At 42.9% G+C, this 19,643-nt stretch overlaps 1 protein-coding gene across 1 annotated transcript in view; it reads right to left on the bottom strand.

The window, feature by feature from the left end:
* Positions 1-857: 857 nt before the first annotated feature.
* The window catches only part of ADGRL4 (adhesion G protein-coupled receptor L4), a 294,420-nt gene continuing 275,634 nt past the window's right edge, over positions 858-19,643 (bottom strand). The window contains exons 15-16 of the mRNA XM_082265059.1: positions 10,634-10,802; positions 858-1,153 (exon numbers count right to left, since the gene is read on the bottom strand). Of these exons, the coding sequence (XP_082121185.1) occupies positions 1,091-1,153; positions 10,634-10,802 (232 nt within the window). The 3' untranslated portion in view covers positions 858-1,090. The remainder of the gene's footprint in view (positions 1,154-10,633; positions 10,803-19,643) is intronic.

Below are 19,643 nucleotides of genomic sequence, written 5' to 3'. Positions count from 1 at the left end.
AGGGCCCAGTAAAAATTGTCCTGGTGATAACATTTTCAATGATACAATAGCTGATGGAAAGTCTCCCTAACATGGCCCCATGGCATATAAAACCTAATCTAGTGACAGCATTCTAATTGGTGGAATAAGCAATAGGAAGTCTCCTCAACATGGCCCCAGGGATCAATAAAAACTATCAGGTGATAACTTTCCCACTAGTGCAATAAATGGTGGGAATTCTCCCCAACATGGACACAGGGGACTAGTAATAGGTGTCCTGGTGACAGCATTTGCACTAGTACAATAAGTGATGGCATGTCTCCCCAACAAGGCCACATGAGTCGGTAAAACTGAGAGGTTTTAACTATTTTCCTCTCTGTCCAAAACTAGAAAACTTGCCTGGAGATATACTTTAGCAGGTCAATTCTAAGGTCAACCTAACTAGTACTGTATGTGGCTAGTTTTACTTTCTTTGATGCAACCTTTGTTCCTTGTACAAAGCAAGTCCCTCTAACAAAAATACAACTGAGGATCTGTTTGGTTATTATCAGCAAAAGTGCAACCTTCTACACACACTTTGATAACTAAGGTCCAAATAAGTTTTCAAGTATTTCTGGGGCAAAATTTTGGCTTCATGAGCTTTTCTCTATTAAAAATATTGGCAAAAGGCACATTTTACCAACTAGGTGTCAACACAAGGTCAATAGACTACATGCAAAAAGATTTATAAAAGAAGGAACTGCTTTTGTTGTTCATAGTAACCAAGCTAGCCATTGTTCAACTTTGCTCTCAGACATGGAAGAGAGAAACTGACTGGTTGGTATGAGCAATAAAATCCAATCCTTATCTAGACATACTATCATGAAAACATGAAAACAGATCACTCATATTTTAGACACTTTGATAGACTGTAATTTTGATGCTGGGTCAATATTGGAAAGATTGTTCTAGGGCATTTAACAGAAAGACATATACTGTAACCTTGAGTATCCAAAATACCGCTATGGTCATCGTGCAATTGAATGGCGCCTCTACTTCACGATGTGGGGGATTGCTTTACTGCGCTGCGCTGTCACAAACGTTTGCTGTGAATTATAATTCTTCCTTCTGTTTATCTCAGACACATAAGACAACACGGAACATTCTTGAATAGCCTGTAGTATTCTTCCTGTATCTGGAAAAAGTGAAGACAATGTGTGAAACATATGTCACCCTACAGGAAAATCATCTAAAACCAATTATTTACATAACAGAGTAAATAATTTTCAAAACACAATTTGAGATGCGATAATTTGCCATATTTCTGAAAAGGAAAGCAGGAGCTGCTGAGTAACAGTATTGATCTGTACTTTTCTGTTTTGGAACACATACAAGTGAGTACATTTGTTCAAATTCAATGACTATCCTTGAGGACCCTGGTCTGATCGGTAAGGAGAGCTTGGAATCTTTTTGTATCTTGTTATATCCGTTGCCCTTCCAATGCTCCTTACCGCAGAGACCAGTTAGAGGTGTGGGCAGTAACCATTTGTTTGTGCTATGGATTATATTGGTCTTGCAATGCACTGACACCTTTGCTGCCATGGTGCTATAGGCTGGGTGTTCAGCGTTCCCCTGTGCCTTTAGGAAGGGGTGGGCTCGCTTCAGGTATATCTGTCCTACACCTGTCCATTTAAATGCATGTGCTTCCATTGTTGGAGACTCACAGAATTTAGAGTTAGAACCACAGAAAATGGGGTGCCTTGTCAGGGCTCTGTGGCTTACGCATGTAATTGCAGATGTGTGCAACTAAACTCCTGTTTTTACCGCATACTGTTAGACAGGTCAGTTTGGTTGGTCGCAGACTGGTCGGTAAAGAGAGCTTACTGCAGAGACCAGTTACAGGTGTGGGCAGTAACCATTTGTTTGTGTTGAGGACCCTCCAGCCTGACCTAATCCATAAGATACAAGGTACACTACTCATGAACTTCTCTCTCTGGACTCTTGTTTAAAGCTGAACTCAAGGCAGGCATAAAAACACAAATTCATTAACCGCTTGCCGACCGCCGCATGACTATTTACGTCGGCAGTCAGCCCCTCACAGGCAGAGCGACGTAGGGCTACGTCGCTAGCCTGTGAGGATCTAGGGAGCGAGCGCGCGCCGCCGGAGGCGCGCTGCCGCGCGGTCACGGACCCCCCGCACATGTGACCGGCGGACCCGAAGTCCGCCGGTCACTCGCGATCGTCCGTTAGAGCGGGAGAAAGGCAGGCGGCTAATGTAAACACAGCCGCCTGTCATTCTCCCCTGTGTATGAATGGTGATCATACGGTTCTTCTATGTAAGACCGTTAATCACTGTTCCTACACCTCAAGCCACAGCCAATCACAGTTAGAATCACGCCCCTAGGGACACACATAACCCCTCCCTCTCAAAAAAGGTTAACCCCTTCACTGCCAGTGTAATTTTACAGTAACAGTGCATATGTATAGCACTGATTACTGTAGAAATGTCACTGGTGACCCCAAAAGTGTCAAAAATGTCAGTGAAGGGTCCAATCTGTCCGCTGCAATGTCGCAGTACCGAAAAAAAAAACGCAAATCGCCGCCATTACGCGTTAAAAAAAAAAAACAACAAAAATGACAAAAATATTTCCCTTAGTTAGTAAACGCAATAACTTTTGCGCAAACTAATCAGCCGATCACAGATCGTGGTGAATGGCCAATCACAGCGGCCATTCACCACGTGATCGGACCGTCCAATGAGAGATGATCTCATATGTAAACATATGAGATCATCTCTCATCGCCAGTGCTCCTTCCTCACACGGAGACTGCAGTGTGAGGAAGGAGAGAGCAGATCAGCCGTCGGGGACAAAGAAAAAAGTAATCAGGGCACTGATCACCAGTGCCCTGATTACACAAGGTACACCAAACACACTAACTGCCCACCATCAATGCCCACAGTGCCCGCCATCAGTGCCCCCCATCAGTGCACACAATCAGTGCCCATAGTGCTGCCAGTCAGTGCCCATCAGTGCCTGCTCATCTAGGCACTGATGAGCACTGACTGGCAGCACTATGGGCACTGAGTGTGGGCACTGATGGTGCTGCCCATCAGTGCTCATCAGTGCCGCCCATCAGTGCTCATCAGTGCCACCCGTCAGTGTCAATCAGTGCCACCCGCCAGTCCCCATCAGTGCCGCCCGCCAGTGCCCATCAGTGCCGCCCGCCAGTGCCCATCAGTGCCGCCTGTCAGTGCCGCCTCTCAGTGCCCAGCAGTGCCACCTCTCAGTGCCCAGCAGTGCCACCTCTCAGTGCCCAGCAGTGCCGCCTACCAGTGCTCATCAGTGCGGCATATTAGTACCTCCTCATCAGTGCCACCTCATCAGTGCCCATAAGTGCCACCTCATCAGTGCCCATAAGTGCCACCTCATCAGTGCCCATCAGTGCAGCCTATCAGTGCCCATCAGTGCTGCCTCATCAGCGCACATCAGTGAAGGAGAAAAATGTATTTATTTTCAAAATTTACTCGCAGAAAATAAGAAAACTTTTTTTTTTCAAAATTTTCTGTCTTTTTTCTTTTTTTTTTGTAAAAAATAAAAAACCCAGAGATGATTAAATACCACCAAAAGAAAGCTCTATTTGTGTGAAAAAAAATCATAAAAATTTCATATGGGTACAGCGTAGCATGACCACGCAATTGTCATTCAAAGTGTGAGAGCACTGAAAGCTAAAAATTGGTCTGGATGGGAAGGGGGTATAAGTGCACAGAAGGCAAGTGGTTAATAGAGACCTACCCAGTGGGGACACAGACAACCATAAAAATTTGACAGGGGGTCTAATTCTTTTAAACAGATTCCCTGCAGTGCTGATCTGTGTATTCTGAGAGTAGAGAGGTCCCCACTGTCACTTGCTTTGTGGATGGGGGATCCTCCCCGCTGTGCTATTGTTTTGTGACAGTGGGGACCTTTCTGCTCTCAGAATACGCAGATCAGCACTGCAGCTGATTGGCTTTTCTAACAGTACAGATTACACGTAGTTACATAGTAGGTAAGGTGGAATAATAGTCCATCCAGGTCAACCTGTGTAGGTGTACGTGTACCAGTGTCGATAATTATGTCCCATATCCCTGTATGCTGTGTTCTTCAAGATGCGCGTCCAATAGTCTTTTAAAAATATCAATACTCCCCGCTGCCACTACCAATTGTGGAAGAGAGTTCCACATCCTTATCGCCCGGGCGGTGAAAAACCTCCTGTGCAGCTTAAGGCCCCTTTCACACTTGCGGACCATTCAGATCCGCCTGTCAGTTTTTCAGGCGGATCTGAAGGGATGCCTTATGCATCTCTATGGGGCATTGGATGTCAGCGGAGACATGTCCGCTGACATCCGATCCTGTCCGTCAAATCCGAATGGATGGAAACCCTATTTTCCATCCGTCTCGTGGATCAGATCAGATGGGATCGGATGAGAACGGACAGGCGGTCCGTTCTCCTCCGATTCCCCCATAGAGAAGAGCGGGGACCTGACAGCTCTGTCTCCGCACAAAGCGCGGAGACAGAGCTGCCATCCACTTGCTCAGCGGGAGATAGGCAGGAAGATCCCCCGCTAAGAAAATGAAGTCCACCAACGGAGAGGAAAGTGTGAAAGGGGCCCAAGGTTAAACCACTTCTCCTCCAATCTCATTGTGTGGCCCCGTGTCCTCCTACTGTCCCCGTGTCCTGAGACTGAATAGCTTTTTCCCTATGTTGGAATCACCATTGAGGTATTTGTAAATCACTATCATGTTCCCTCTCAAGCATTCCTTCCCCAGCGAGAGCAAATTTAGTGCCCATTTAGTGCCAGTTTATAGATTTACAAGGAGGAACTGCCACAGTTGGTTCAAAATTTGCTGGTCTCTGCTAAACTGGCTGAATTTTGATCCATTTAGGGACATCTTTATGCTTTCCTTGGTTTTGGTTGTACATACACTTTAAGCCTTTGACTGTCCCATGGTAACAGAGTGTGCACGCTCCCCCTGCTCCCACAGGGCATTGATAAGGCTTTGTGATTGGCTATCTAGGCAATGAGCACTGCATCAGTGGGCAGACAGGGAGTGCATCACATTTTACTCCATGTTTTGGAAGGGGGTCAAGGATACAGGGAGCAAGAAAACGCTAATAACTCTTGTTACAGGTCTCTACAAAAAAATGAACCTGGTATTTCACTCCCTAAGGCCAATGTACAGGTTCCACTTTTTTTGAAAACCAACCTTCATTTTTTCTTTGTTGGAATATCCTAAGGCTTGCTATTCTACCCCCATAAGAATGCTTTTAGTTGCTTAGTAAATAGGCTCCAGTGAGTTTACAGAGCTCCATAAAGCCAAAGTCTTTAACATGCCTGTGCTCCCCAGCCTTTTGGAATTACCCAGTCATTTTCAGAGATAATGTATGGAAATATTCAGAGAGCACGGGAAGTGCTTTGCATACGAATGATTTCTCGTGTGGTAATTGATATGCAGCTATAACATGAGGCCAAGAAAACAAACAAACAAATAAACAAGCAATGTAACGGCAAGCGCGGACTTGCTCCATCAGACGGCTTTATGTTGCCATAAGTAGAAAAGTTACAGCATAGTTACTATTTATTAAAAGTTCTCGACAAACACTTTTATCCCAGGCCTTAAAAAACGTGTTACCAATAAGGATTACTAACAAAAGCAGGCTTCATCATCTTCCAGAAAGGCTTGGTATAAGTAAATAGAGCTTATATTGATTTAAATCACAGGTAATGGTTTGCCAATTACTGTACAGCAAGTCTATTATAGCTGTTGGGTGCTGCTAACTGGCTTTGAAAATCATCATTTTTGCTATTGATGAGAAAAGTTCTGTAGTTTGCCTATAAACTTAGAACAGCTGGAGGATTTTGCCTGAATAGCCATGGCACTATAACACAGGCTGCATGATTCCAATAAAAAGAATATCTGAAAGCTAGCCAATCACCAAAATGGTTCAGCAGCCCAAGGGCTATTAAAATCTTTCATATTGGCTGGATTCAATGGACGTATCTTTGTTCAACTTGGCTATGTAATTATGTAGCATCCAGCTACATGAATGTATTTTGATATTGTTAGATGCTGTCTTATCACATGCATTTTTTTTAGATACACAATGGGTTGTATGGTCAAACATAAATGGATACACTTTCAAGTTATTGAGTTCAGGTGTTTCCGAAGAATGGTGCTGGTAATGGCACAGCGTACAATGTCATTTTACACAATTGAGCACTATTAACCTTGGGTCAACAGTTTGGAGAAGGCCTTTTTCTATTCCAGCATGGTTGTGCCCCTGTGCACTAAAAGCCCGTACACGCGCACCGATTGTCGGCCGAATGATCGGCCGTCTTTTGTCCGGTGCTGTCGTGTAGGTTGAAAAGGGCTAAAGACTGCACACGAATTTTGTCGGCCAACAACAACTGACTGCAGAAGTGATGTCACGTGATTCTTAACTTTCCGTGTGTTTTTTCTTCTCTGAGCATGCCCAGTCTTGCTCATCTGCTGTTTGTCGGCCGAATTCTGTAATGACTGGCGAACAATCGGCCGTTCTGGTGTTGGCCAACAAAAATTTTAAAGCATGCACATCAGATTCTGTTCGGCCGAAAAGTCGCAGTCAGTTGTCGGAAGCATCATACTAACAAGCCGATAATCGGCCGATCGGACGGTGGCCGAATATTTACGGCCGACAATCGCTACGTGTGTACAGGCCTTTAGTCAGGTGCAGGAAGACATGTTTTGATGAGTTTGGTATGAAGGAACTCGATTGGTCTGACCTCAACCCTACTGAACACCTTGGCCAGGTCTTCTTGCCCAACAGTAGTATATACTACTTTTTCCTCGAGAAAGGGGGCTATGTCCTCAAAATGCATAGCCACGCCCAATGGGCAGTGAAAGTGACCTGTCTGAGTCTAGGAACTGCGGGTTTCAGTGTGCAGCTGAGTTGTCTGCCTGTTGGATAGGTGCATCATGGTGTGGTATGCAATAAACTTTCATAGTTCCGATTTACAAAGAGCGTTGTATTGAAACAGTAGGTCAACAGCACAAGCAGGCCTGGTGGGAAGCTTACCCGACCGGTGAAACGTACAACTATGCAGTAAATTGCAAAACGGGAATGGTTAACCTCACGCTTATGGTAAATGGATAAGGTGACTAGTGGTGTGTAGTGTAGCTGCCGCTGAAAAATAAAGTGCTAGTGCCTTTAAGTGATAAGAACCGAAAATAATCAGCACTGCTAGCTTATGTGACACCAGGATGTATGGTCACACACCAGGAGATTATATTGCTCAACGCCCGATTTCCATCTGCTTGTGGTGAGTAGGGAAACACAGGGGGAGCACCAGCACTTTTGTTTCAAGCAATTGGAGCACCTTAATATTTGCATTGAAGGACTAATTATTATTTTTGCATTATTATTATTTTTGCACTATTCTTTTGCACTTTTTTGCACATATTTATTTATTGAAGCATCACAGTGCATGGACATTTGAATTGAAGGACTATTTGTGTATTGTAAGATTATTTATGATATTTTAAAGCACATTTGTATCGCACCTAGTTTTTATTGATGTAATTATTGATAATCATACACATTGATTTATGTATAGTTATTAATTGGGTTATTGTCACATAAGCTAGCAGTATTGATTATTTTCGGTTCTTATGCAGTAAATTGACAGCGGTCAGAAGACTCAGGGATGCAGACAGCGTCTGCTGCAAGCAGCAAAGTTCGGCTTGGCCAGTCTGACCCAAATAGGAAGCTTCCTGAAGAGGTGGATGTAGACCCTGCTCTCTCCCTACTCCTCCAGAACCTTTCCCTATCGCAACCACTGTCCCTGAAACAGGGAACCTGTCCCTGACCTGTCCACTTGCATAAAGCGTGCCAAACCATGGGGTCAAAGTCTTAAATAGACTCTGCTTGACCTAAGACGACCACCAGGGTCACATGGGTCATGTGTATCCAACTGGATCACTGCCTGAGTGACTGAGGAAATCATAGAGAAACACAGTTTCTCTTAACTTCCCTCCCATTTGCATGTGGACGAACACCACCTGCAGTTGAGAATATAAACTGCACCTGCCTACATGCTTTTCTTCAGCCTGTCAGCCTGCAGTGAGAGGTTCAAGCTTCACGGTGAGCAATCACTGGCCAGGATGTGAGCGGTTCTCCCACTTCAGCAAGATGGGGCCGTATTCCAGGTGCTTCTAGTTATATGGAATATGTTAGTGTAACCATTATTTATTTTATTTCTTTGATGTATAAAGGTTTAAAGATGAGAGCTTTCCGGTTTCTCTTTTTTTTTTTTTTTTTAACAGTTTGAGGGAGGCCCTTTTCTGTTCCAGCATGGCTATGCCCCTGTGCACTGAGCCAGCTCCATAAAGACACGGTTTGATGAATGCGGTAAATCGGTAACTTGAGTAGTCTACAGAGAGCCATGATCTCAGCCCTACTAAACACTAGTGGTTGACCGATATCGGTTTTTCGTTGCCGATACCGATATTTTGGCCATTGCATATCGGTATCGATCAGAGCCGAATGCGGCTTTGATCGGGTCTTCTGGGGCCGTGCAAGTTGGTTGCCCGGATCTCCTAGTGGGACGGGAGACCCGGGCGAGCCGCGAGTGGCTTTTTAGCCGCATCGGTTGTCATTACTAGACAGCTGACCATCGGCTATGGACGCTAGTACCAGGGTGATGCCTCTAGCTGCAGGCATCACTCTGGTACAAGCACTTTCCCGAAATATCGGCAATATCGGCCACCTTGGTGGCCAATTCTGATATATCGGGGAAAGTGCATATCGGCCTTGCCGATAATCGGTCGATCCCTACTAAACACCTTTAGTCAGTTCTTCTTGTCCAACAGTAGTACCTACTGCCACAAATTCCCACAGGCACACTTCAGAATCTTGTGGAATGTCCCAGAAGAGTGGATGCTGTTAAAGCCGCATAGGGGAGGCCAATGCTATATTACTGCCCATGGTTTTGGTAAGGGATGTTCGGTAAGCTCATATAGGTGTGATGGTCAGATGTCCACAAATGTTTGACCATATAGTGTATATATTTATATAGGAGCAAGTTAGAAATACTATTTTATATATTTGCAAACTAAATTCTTACCTATGCACTTGCCCCAATCACAGCTCATGTTATCATCCTAAATGGCACTCCAATGCACATAAATAGCACAACACTCAAAGCAGATACTCTTCCATGCACCATAAAGCTTAGATGTGAATGCCTGCATTGGCCAAAAATAGTGCAGACGTCCTTTTTTATATGTTGAGGCTCATTAAAGGCCCATTCAAAGCAAACAAGCAGACTTAATGTAATGTACGCTAATGCATTCAAAAACACGTTAATGCACATACAAAACTGTGAATAGATGGTTAAAGTAATGTAAAGCTCTTTTTTCTTGTTGCTACTTTTTGATCTATTAAATATACACTTGAAAATGTTTTGTTATATTGGTTCTATAAGTGCAAAAAATGCCTGTTAGTTCTTCCCAAAATTCAGCAAATACCGGTTGATTCTGTCAGAAATCCAGTGAGCTCCTAATTTCTTCTGCATGATGCATTTTTATCTCAATCAAAGATATCAGCCCTTCCTAGTTCACGTCTGTGTGTAGGCAGGTGCAGTCTACTTTCTCTACTGCTGGTGGTGCTCTCTAAAGCAGCTCTGTCCTTGGAGAGAAGATCAAGAGAACGGGGTTCCTCTATGGTTTACTGGATCACTGGGGAAGCTACCCTATTAGATGCTGGTGCTGTTGCTTTATGTAACACTAGCAGCCATCTTGGGTCCGGCAGAGCCTATTTAGGACACTAGCTCCCAGGTTTGTTGCAATAATTTTTAGAATAGGGACAGGTACCCCACCTGTAAAGGACAGAAAAACAGTAGCGAAAGGTTCCTGATGAAGAGGGAAAGTGTGGGGTTCCATCTCCTAGACACCATCCTGCTTAGGCACAAGATAACCAGGCTGCACACTGATCTCTTTACAAACACTTAATTTGGCTGATACCACCTCTTTTCACATTACTGGAAACCATGATTGCACCCTGTTGGACAGCCTTCCTGCCAGGTTTGTTGTGAACTGTTTCTGTGCTATTTCAATATAAGTGCATTGCACCTGACTGTGTGAATTATTGCCACTGTACCATGCTGCAACCTACCTACATGTGGACTACGGAACACCTCTCTATATTGTAGAGATCAGAAGGGGGTGTTCTGTAGTCCCAACTCCCTGTACTATGGTGGCAACAATGCTCCCCCAAAGATACAGTACAGGGAATGAATTGTGTCACTTGGACAGGAAGGGTGTTATTGGCAGGATCACCAGGGGAAAATAACTGAAAAACAGCTGAAAAAGAAAACTAATGCAGGCATCACATCTCGTAATCTGCAATATATTTTTTGTTTTGGGGTTTAGAAACCCTTTCTACAACTAGTCCACTTCCATGCATTTTTTTGTTTGCCATCCTATGATGATTATTTTTTATCCCCACCTATACAGACTAGAAAAGTGCATCTAACCGTAAATATTAACTATTTCTCTTTTGGCTGTTAGTATTACTTTTATTGTTTTTTCTTATTGTAGTTGGCACAATTGTTATCGTTGTTCTTTTTTTTATTACTGTATTGTTATTTTTGGATTTACCTTCTTGGATAACACACATAGGAAGATGAAGATAAACATTCCCTGGAAGGCATTGGTGATGGTGAAGAGGTAAGCTGTAACCAGGGAGCCATTTACAACATGGAGGACACCAAACATCCAGGTGGCACCGAGGAGGAATAGAAGAGCAAGGGCACCCCGTGCACAGGACCTGCAATAACAGCCATACAATATTATGTTAAATACATACAAATAATAAAATACATTTATTAACGGCAAGCTATAGACAGAACACAAATCAAAGAACAAAGAAGCAAAGAGAAGGTGCAAAAGGGCTCAGCGAACCAATATATTTATTATAAAAAAATCTAATAAAAAATGTAATATTTTTGAAAATTAATTTTAAAATAAATGTATTGGTGTTAATACATGATGTCTTTTGAGCCCTCTCTTTTCTTGTTTGTTTTCACAGCTGTAGATCTTCAAATGCCATTAGGAACAGCAATACCTGGTATCTCCACCTGTAGGTGATTTAAAATCGTGGACAGAATAGTCTCGATTCTACCCAAGATTCCAGATCATGGCAAAGCACATGATGTGCATTTAGATGCAATTGATCTTAATGGCACCCCAAATGCGGTGCAGTTCTGCTGTGATTATCGCATGACAGAATCGAGTGGCAATCTGCATGTTTAAAAACTGCACTAAGAATGTTACCCAAAAAGGAGCAAGAGCTTTTTTTGGGCAACAAACACACATCTTAGCCACTTAAGCCCCGGAGGATTTTGCTGCTCAAAGACCAGGGCCTATTTTGCGATTCGGCACTGCGTGACTTTAATGGATTGCGCGTTTGTGCAACGCTGTACCCAAATTAAATTGACGTCCTTTTTTTCCCACAAACAGAGCTTTCTTTTGGTGGTATTTGATCACCTGTGCGATTTTTACTTTTTGCGCTATAAACAAAAAAAGAGCGTCAATTTTGAAAAAATAACAATAGTTTTCACATTTTTTAATATGAAATTCTCAAAAAAAAATGTAAAAATCTAAATTTTCTAACATTTTAGGCCAAGTTGTTTTCTGCTACATATTTTTGGTAAAAAAAAATCACAATAAGCGGATTTTGATTGGTTTGCGCAAAAGTTATTGCGTTTACTAACTACGGGAAAGATTTATGTAATTTTTATTGTATTTTTTTAAAACTAATAATGGCGGCGATCTGCGATTTTTTTTGCGGAACTGCGACATTGCGGCGGACAGATCGGACCCCTGACTGACATTTTTTACACTTTTGGGGGTACCAGTGACATTACTACAGTAATCAGTGCTATAACTATGCACTGTTACTGTAAAAATGACACTGGCAGGGAAGTAGTTAACTTTATTAGAGATCCAGGGGCGTGCTTCTAACTGTAAAGGGGCGTTGCTTTTGATGTAACCACAGAGACATACGATCCTACATAGCAGGATCGTATAGTCTCTGCTGTTACACCAGGGAGAATGACAGGCGGCTTTGTTTACATCAGCCGTCTGCCTTTCTCCCTCTCCAGCGGGAGATCGCGAGTGACCGGCGGACATCGGAGCCGCCGGTCACTCGCACAGGGATGTCAGGGAACGAGCGGGGGTGGGAGCACGCCTCCGGCGGCGCGCTCGCACCCTATTGGCTCATGGGCGAGTGACGTACCAGTACATTTTTTTTGTGGCATTCTAGTCTGATGTGGAAAGTGAAGAGGTTACTTTCATACTAAAATTCCTGTACAACAGAATTCTACTTCAGAAGTGATGTCATGTGTTGAATTGTTTTGTATGTGTTCTTTCGTTTCCGAGCATGCCTAGTCTTGCTCTTACGATTTTTTTCGGACGAAAACTGTACTAATTAAACGAAAATCGGACGTTATGTTGACGTACGATAAAAATTTTATAGCCTGCACATCCAGTTTTTGTCGTCCGAAAATCCCTAATCGGCTGTCGAAAGCACCATACAAACAATCCGAAAATCGGCAGATCGTTCGTCGGACTAAATTTTCCTTCTGATTTTCGTATCGTGTGTACGGGCCTTTAAACTACAAGCTGAGGTCTGCAGGTGTGGACCATGAGGTTTGTCCTTGGATAGAAAACTGGTTACAGGGGGGGCATCCAAAGGGTAGCGATAAATAATGTGTACTCAGACTGGTCTGGAGTGGTAAGTGGGTAAGGCTCTGTCTTGGGGCCAATTCTGTTTAATTTATTCATAAATGATATAGAGGATGGGGTAAATACCTCAATCTCAGTTTTTGCGGATGACACAAAAATAACCAGGACAATATTTTTAATAATAATAATTAGGATATAGAAAATTTTACATAAAGACCTGAATAAAATAATGGGGTGGGAAACTATGTGGCTAATGAGGTTTAATGTGGAGAAATGTAAAGTAATGAACTTGGGGGCTAAAAACATAAACGTAAACTACTCACTAGGAGGGGGAACCTCTGCGGGAATCACGGATAGAGAAGGATCTGGGGGTCATAGAGGAATACAGGCTGAGCAATAGCATGCAATGTCAAGCTGCAGACAAGCAGACTAAGGACATTGATTACTGGAACCATGTCCTGTGGTCTGACAAGGCCAAGATAAACTTATTTGGTTCAGATGGTGTCAAGCGTGTGTGGCGGCAACCAGATGAGGAGTACAAAGACAAGTGTGTCTTGCCTACAGTCAAGCATGGTGGTGGGAGTGTCATGGTCTGGGGCTGCATGAGTGCTGCCAGCACTGGGGAGCTACAGTTTATTGAGGGAACCATGAATGCCAACATGTACTGTGACATACTGAAGCAGAGCATTATGCCCTTCCCCTTCGGAGACTGGGCCGCAGGGCAGTATTCCAACATGATAACAACCCTAAACACACCTCTAAGATGACCACTGCCTTGCTAAAGAAGCTGAGGGTAAAGGTGATGGACTGGCCAAGCATGTCTCCAGGCCTAAACCCTATTGAGCATTTGTGGGGCATCCACAAATGGAAGGTGGAGGAGTGCAAGGTCTCTAACATTCACCAGCTCTGTGATGTCGTCATTGAGGAGTGGAAGAGGACTCCAGTGGAAATCTGTGAAGCTCTGGTGAACTCCATACCCAAGAGGGTTAAGGCAGTGCTGGAAAATAATGGTGGCCACACAAAACATTGAAACTTTGGGTCCAATATGGACATTTTCAATTAGGAGGTACTTGCTTTTGTTGCGAGCGGTCTAGACATTAACCTTCCTAGCGGTATTCCCGAGCGTGGCTCGGGGTTACATTTCAGAGCCATAATTGGTAACCCCGAGCCACACTCGGGGTACTGCCAGAAGCATCGCTGGATCCTGTAAAAGAGGTTACTTACCTTTTCACCGGGATCCAGCGATGTGTCTCGGCGGTGTCTCGCGGCGGATCTTCCTCCTGATCCTCTCCGTGCCCCGGCTTCTGTCTCCTGCAACGTGACGTTCGCAGGGGGGTGGAACCGGCGGCAAATTCAAATGTAAAAACACACCAAACACACTGATACCATTCAAAATAAAAAAAAATCAAATTAGTTATCCCCCCAGTGCCCTTTCCTGCAGTTTTACTGTACTTTTTATGTATATATATATATATATATATATATATATATATATATATATATATACAGTATATATATATATATATATATATATATATATATATATATGTGTATATATATATATATATATATATATATACATATACACACATACATATATATATATATATATATACACGTAATTATTGTGAATGAGCAGCCCAAACCAACTGTATACATTATATATATATAATAAATGTATACAGTTGGTTTGGGCTGCTCATTCACAGGAATTACATGCAAAATAATGGTACCGCTTTCAGCACCTAAAATCCAAAAGAATCATACCGCCAGGGAGGTTAATAGCTGTGTGTTGAGTTATTTTGAGGGGACAGCAAATTTACACTGTTATACAAGCTGTACACTCACTACTTTACATTGTAGCAAAGTGTCATTTCTTCAGTGTTGTCACATGAAAAGATATATGAAAATATTAACAAATATGTGAGGGGTGTACTCACTTTTGTGAGATACTGTATATATATATATATGCACATGTGTTTGAGCTTTGGGCTGCACACACTTATGGGCCCTGTAATCTTTTTTTTCATGAAATTGCTTCTTACTATGTTGTTTTTCTGCCTCCATGTAATGTCCCCCCCCCCCCCCCCCCCCACACACACACACTGGTTGTTCAGAATGAGTAGTGCACATTAATTGTAGTCACTGCTCTATGTACACTATGGGGGTGATATACTAAAGGCAAATAGACTGCACACTCTGCAAGTGCAACTGCTCCAGAGCTTAGTAAAGGAGGAGAAGCACTGCTGACTTCCATCATCCAATTTTGTGCAAACAAAAATTAAGTTTTTTTAATTTTCCTTGCATGTGATTGGGTATTCTTTGCAAAGTGAAGCTTTACCTGCATCTCCTGCACCATGTCCGCAGCCCCTGCACCATGCCCGCAGCCCCTGTATCTCCTGCACCATGTCCGCAGCCCCTGCACCATGCCCGCAGCCCCTGTATCTCCTGCACCATGCCCGCAGCCCCTACATCTCCCGCACCATGCTTGCAACCCCTGCATCACTTACACCATGCCCACAGCCCCTGCATCTCCTGCACCATGCCCGCAGCCCCTGCATCTCCCGCACCATGCTTGCAACCCCTGCATCACCTGCACCATACCCACAGCTCCTGCATCTCCTGCACCATGCCCGCAGCCCCTGCATCTCCTGCACCATGTCTGCAGCCCCTGCATCTCCTGCACCATGTCCAGAGCCTCTGCATCTCCTGCACCATGCCCGCAGCCCCTGCATCTCCTGCACCATGTCTGCAGCCCCTGCATCTCCTGCACCATGTCCAGAGCCCCTGCATCTCCTGCACCATGTCCAGAGCCCCTGCATCTCCTGTACCATGCCCGCAGCCTTTGACATGTCCTCCTGTACCATATCCACAGCCTCTGACATCTCCTGTACCATGTCTGCAGCCCCTGCATCTATATATATATATATGAAATTAGTTCCAGGGATGAATTTTATTCCCGCCTGGCCCTGGTTAACCTGTGCAACTCTGAAAGTTCACTGCTTTGACACAGGTGTGGCATTACTCAAGGGAGGATTTATACAGTAGCCAGCAGCCAGAACATTGGATACACTTTAGCTTTACAGAAGTCTCCCAGGTAAGGCATTTTATACATAATTACATTGGTCCAGCTTGGAGAAATAAAACTATCCATCCATATACCATACCAGTGGATCCCTCTAGATGCTGGACATTACTATAAAAGTGAATGCTTCTAGGTCCTGTGCAGCTGCCCTGCTGCATTGTGAACACAGGAGGTCAGCAAGAATTTCAGCAGGAATGCAGGTGAATGCAGTTCCAGCACCCCCAGCACTGAATGTATGTAATAGCAAGGGATGCAGGGTGTGCAGGAGGGTCTATTGATGCTGGCTACTGGGAGATCTATTGCCACTGGGGGAAACAGTTTTGTGTGAATGTCTATTGTTGCTGGTGGGGGATCTATTGTTTCTGGGGGAGTCTTATGTTGCTGCTAGGGATCAACTGTTGAGGGAGGGGTCTATTGTTGCTGGCTGCTGGAGGGTCTATTGGAGATCTGTTGTTACAGCTTGGGGGTCTAATGTTGCCGGGGTTCATCTTTTGTTGCTAGTTGTGGTATTTTGTTGTGGGTGGCCCATTGTTGCTGGGGGAGTCTATTTTTGTGTGGGGGATCTATTGTTTCTGGGGGTCTTTTGTTGCTGGCTGCGGGGGATCTATTTTAAGGCTTTTCTTGTTATTATTAACAAATTCCATACAAATTATTTAGCACCACAAAATGATAATTGGTTCTGTATTCTCTAAAAGGGGCGGTACTGGGAAGTGGGCAGGGGGGTGGAACCAAGGGATGGTGCTCAGAGGTGGGTAGGGGGCGGAGACAAGGGGTGACTAAGAAGGGGGGAGTTGCTGCACCTATTCTCTGAGGAAAAAAAGCCTTGGTTACATATAAAGTGCAACGCAATTATATTTTAAAATCAGTGCAAAATGTGGTTTTATGTATTTACACTGATTTAAAAATATTTTTTCACTGTACTTTATATGTAACTAGCTTATGCTGATGTGGAAATGCATGACAGTGCACAGCAGCAATTAACAGCAACAAGTTTCTTGTTTCTTTTTTTTGTTTTTTTGGGGTTTGTTCATAATAACTGAATAACTGGTAGCGTGGGGAATATCTATCTATATATCTATCTATCTATCTATCTATCTATCTATCTATCTATCTATCTATCTATCTATCTATCTATCTATATATATATATATATATATATATATATATATATATATATATATATATATATATATATTTTTTTTTTTTTTTTTTTCTTTTTTTAATTAAGGTCAAAGTTAATGCAAACCAGCACAAAATTAGGCAAACACCCTGGGGTTGATTTACTAAAGTCCTAATAGATGTTGCACTTTGAAAGTGCAGTTGCTCCAGAGCTTAGTAAATGAGCAGAAGCTCTTTTGACTTTCATCATCCAATCATGCAAAAATGCTGTTTTTTTATTTTCTTTGCACATGATTGGTTATTCTTTGCAAAGTGAAGCTTCATCTTGTTTATTAAGCTCTGAAGCAACTGCACTTTGCAAAGTGGCCAGTCTTTTTGCCTTTGATAAATCAACCCCATTGTGTGTACTAGACTGTTCACTATTCATGTAAATAGAGGTTTGCTTTGCAACTCATTGGGAAGGCTTTTTTTTTTTTTTTTAATGTGTATATAATTTTTTTTTATTGTCAAAGCTTAATAGAACAAGCTGAAGTTATAAGCTGATTGGCTATCATGTACAGCTGCACCAGATTCTGAGTGCTCCAGTTTTAGTAAATCCCCCAAATGCTTCATGCATGGATTTAAGAACGCACCACACAAAGCCCTTCAGCGCATGACCTGAGCATTTCTAAACCTGGCCAGGAATTTAAAGTGTTACTAAACCCAGGAGCCTGCATTCACTATATCTGGTCTACCCAGGACCCTGCATTCACTATATCTGGTCTCCCCAGGAGCCTGCATTCACTATATCTGGTCTACCCAGGAGCCTGCATTCACTATATCTGGTCTCCCCAGGATTCTGCATTCACTATATCTGGTCTCCCCAGGAGCCTGCATTCACTATATCTGGTCTCCCCAGGAGGCTGCATTCACTATATCTGCTCTCCCACAGTACACAGAACATGGAAATGCAATTCTTTTAGTAAATATAAACTGCTAAATACATTTTCTCATCAGCAGTATATAGCAGTTTTGTGACTTCTATCAGTGTATTGTTAAAGCTTGTGGGGGTTTTCATTCTACTCTGACTTTCCTATGAGGCTGCAGGACCGCTGGTCCTCTGTCTGGACAGTGCTGATTGGCTCTGTGCTGATCAAATGCACCCTCCCAAGAAAAAAAAAAAAACCTCTCTAGCAATACACACCAAACTGAGCATGTGCAGAGTGCCTCTTAAGGCTCTGTTATATCAGGAAATGGACTGGGGAAAGTGGAAGAAGGGGAGGATCAGAGAAGACAGGATCAAGCAGCCTTTTTACACAAGGCGTAACATTGACCCCTTAGTTTCCACGGTGAGTATAATAAGCATGCTTTACTGCATATACAGACTGATTTTACTGTTGTGGGTTTAGTAACACTTTAAATGCACTTTTCGAAGCAATAGAGTGTTTGGGAATACCAATCCTAACGCTCAAACACACTAACCTGCTAGTACTGACATGGCAACAGGCAAGGAACATGGACGCATACAGGCGTTAAACATTAAACATAATACTTCTGAAATACCCAAAAATCCTCATCACTGGAAGTGCCAAGCACCCCATCTACCTTCCATCCCCCCTCCATCGCAGCATTATGGTGATTGCACAGATGTACTCTAAAATAAAAATCTTTAGTAAATTTAGACTTCCTCAGAGACTGGCAAGGCTGGCAATGCCATATGACTTCATTTTTATTCTACTACGAAGAATTCCCTTTAGGAAACGTCTGTCTTTAATAACACGAAAGTTGGTGCCGCTTAGAAATCAGCTTTTCCCTGTGCTTGACTACCATTTTATTTTTAGAACAGAAATAATTAAAGCATGTATATTGGTTTTATGCATAACTTCACCTCTTTACACCTTTTGAGAAATGCAATGCCATGAGACAGGGCAGTGAAGTAATAAACTTTACAAATAGAAGATATTACCTATTTTTCATCCTTTTAGAGGAACAGGCTATAATAGACTTAAAGCTGAAGTTTAGTTATGGCACATTTTACATAGTTACATCTGTCCAGCTTGGACCAATTTAAGTCTGTATGTGTAATACCTGTGAGATCCCAGAGGAAGCTGGAAATCAGTGAAGTAGAAACCTCTACTACAGTCATAAATGCTAGCTCCTGGGTCTAGTGTTGAACGGCTATCCTACTGCATTGTGAACACAGAAGCTTGCTCAGTCAATATGGGAGCCATTGCATTTTCTCAATGAATGGAAAATATTATCTGATTGGACAAGGTGGAGAGGTGAGACAGTGACGTCACAATCTCCACCTCTTCCAATCAGAGAAAACTATGGGGTTGTTTAGTAAAGGAAAATAGACTGTGCACTTTGAAAAGTGCAGTTGCACTCTGCAAGTGCAGTTGCTTCAGATCTTAGTAAATGAACAGAAGATCTGCTGACTTTCTTTCAATAATTCTTTTGTTGGCAATTTTTAACAGATGTAAAAAGGTAACATCAATCATACACTACCATTTAAAAGTTTGGGGTCTCTTAGAATTGTCCTTATTTGTGAAAGAAAAGCACTGTTTTTTCAATGAAGATAACATTAAATTATTCAAAAATTAGTCTAGACATTGTTAATGTGGTAAACTACTATTCTAGCTGGAAACAGCTTATTTGTAATGGAATATCTACATAGGTATACATAGGTGTAGGTGTACAGGCCCATTTCCAGCAACCATCACTCCTGTGTTCTAATGG

This window comes from Pelophylax lessonae (assembly GCF_965119305.1).
Source record: "Pelophylax lessonae genome assembly, chromosome: 8".
Lineage (NCBI taxonomy): Eukaryota > Metazoa > Chordata > Amphibia > Anura > Ranidae > Pelophylax > Pelophylax lessonae.
Note: the sequence above shows the minus strand (reverse complement) of the source record. Positions and strands in the feature narration are given on the sequence as shown.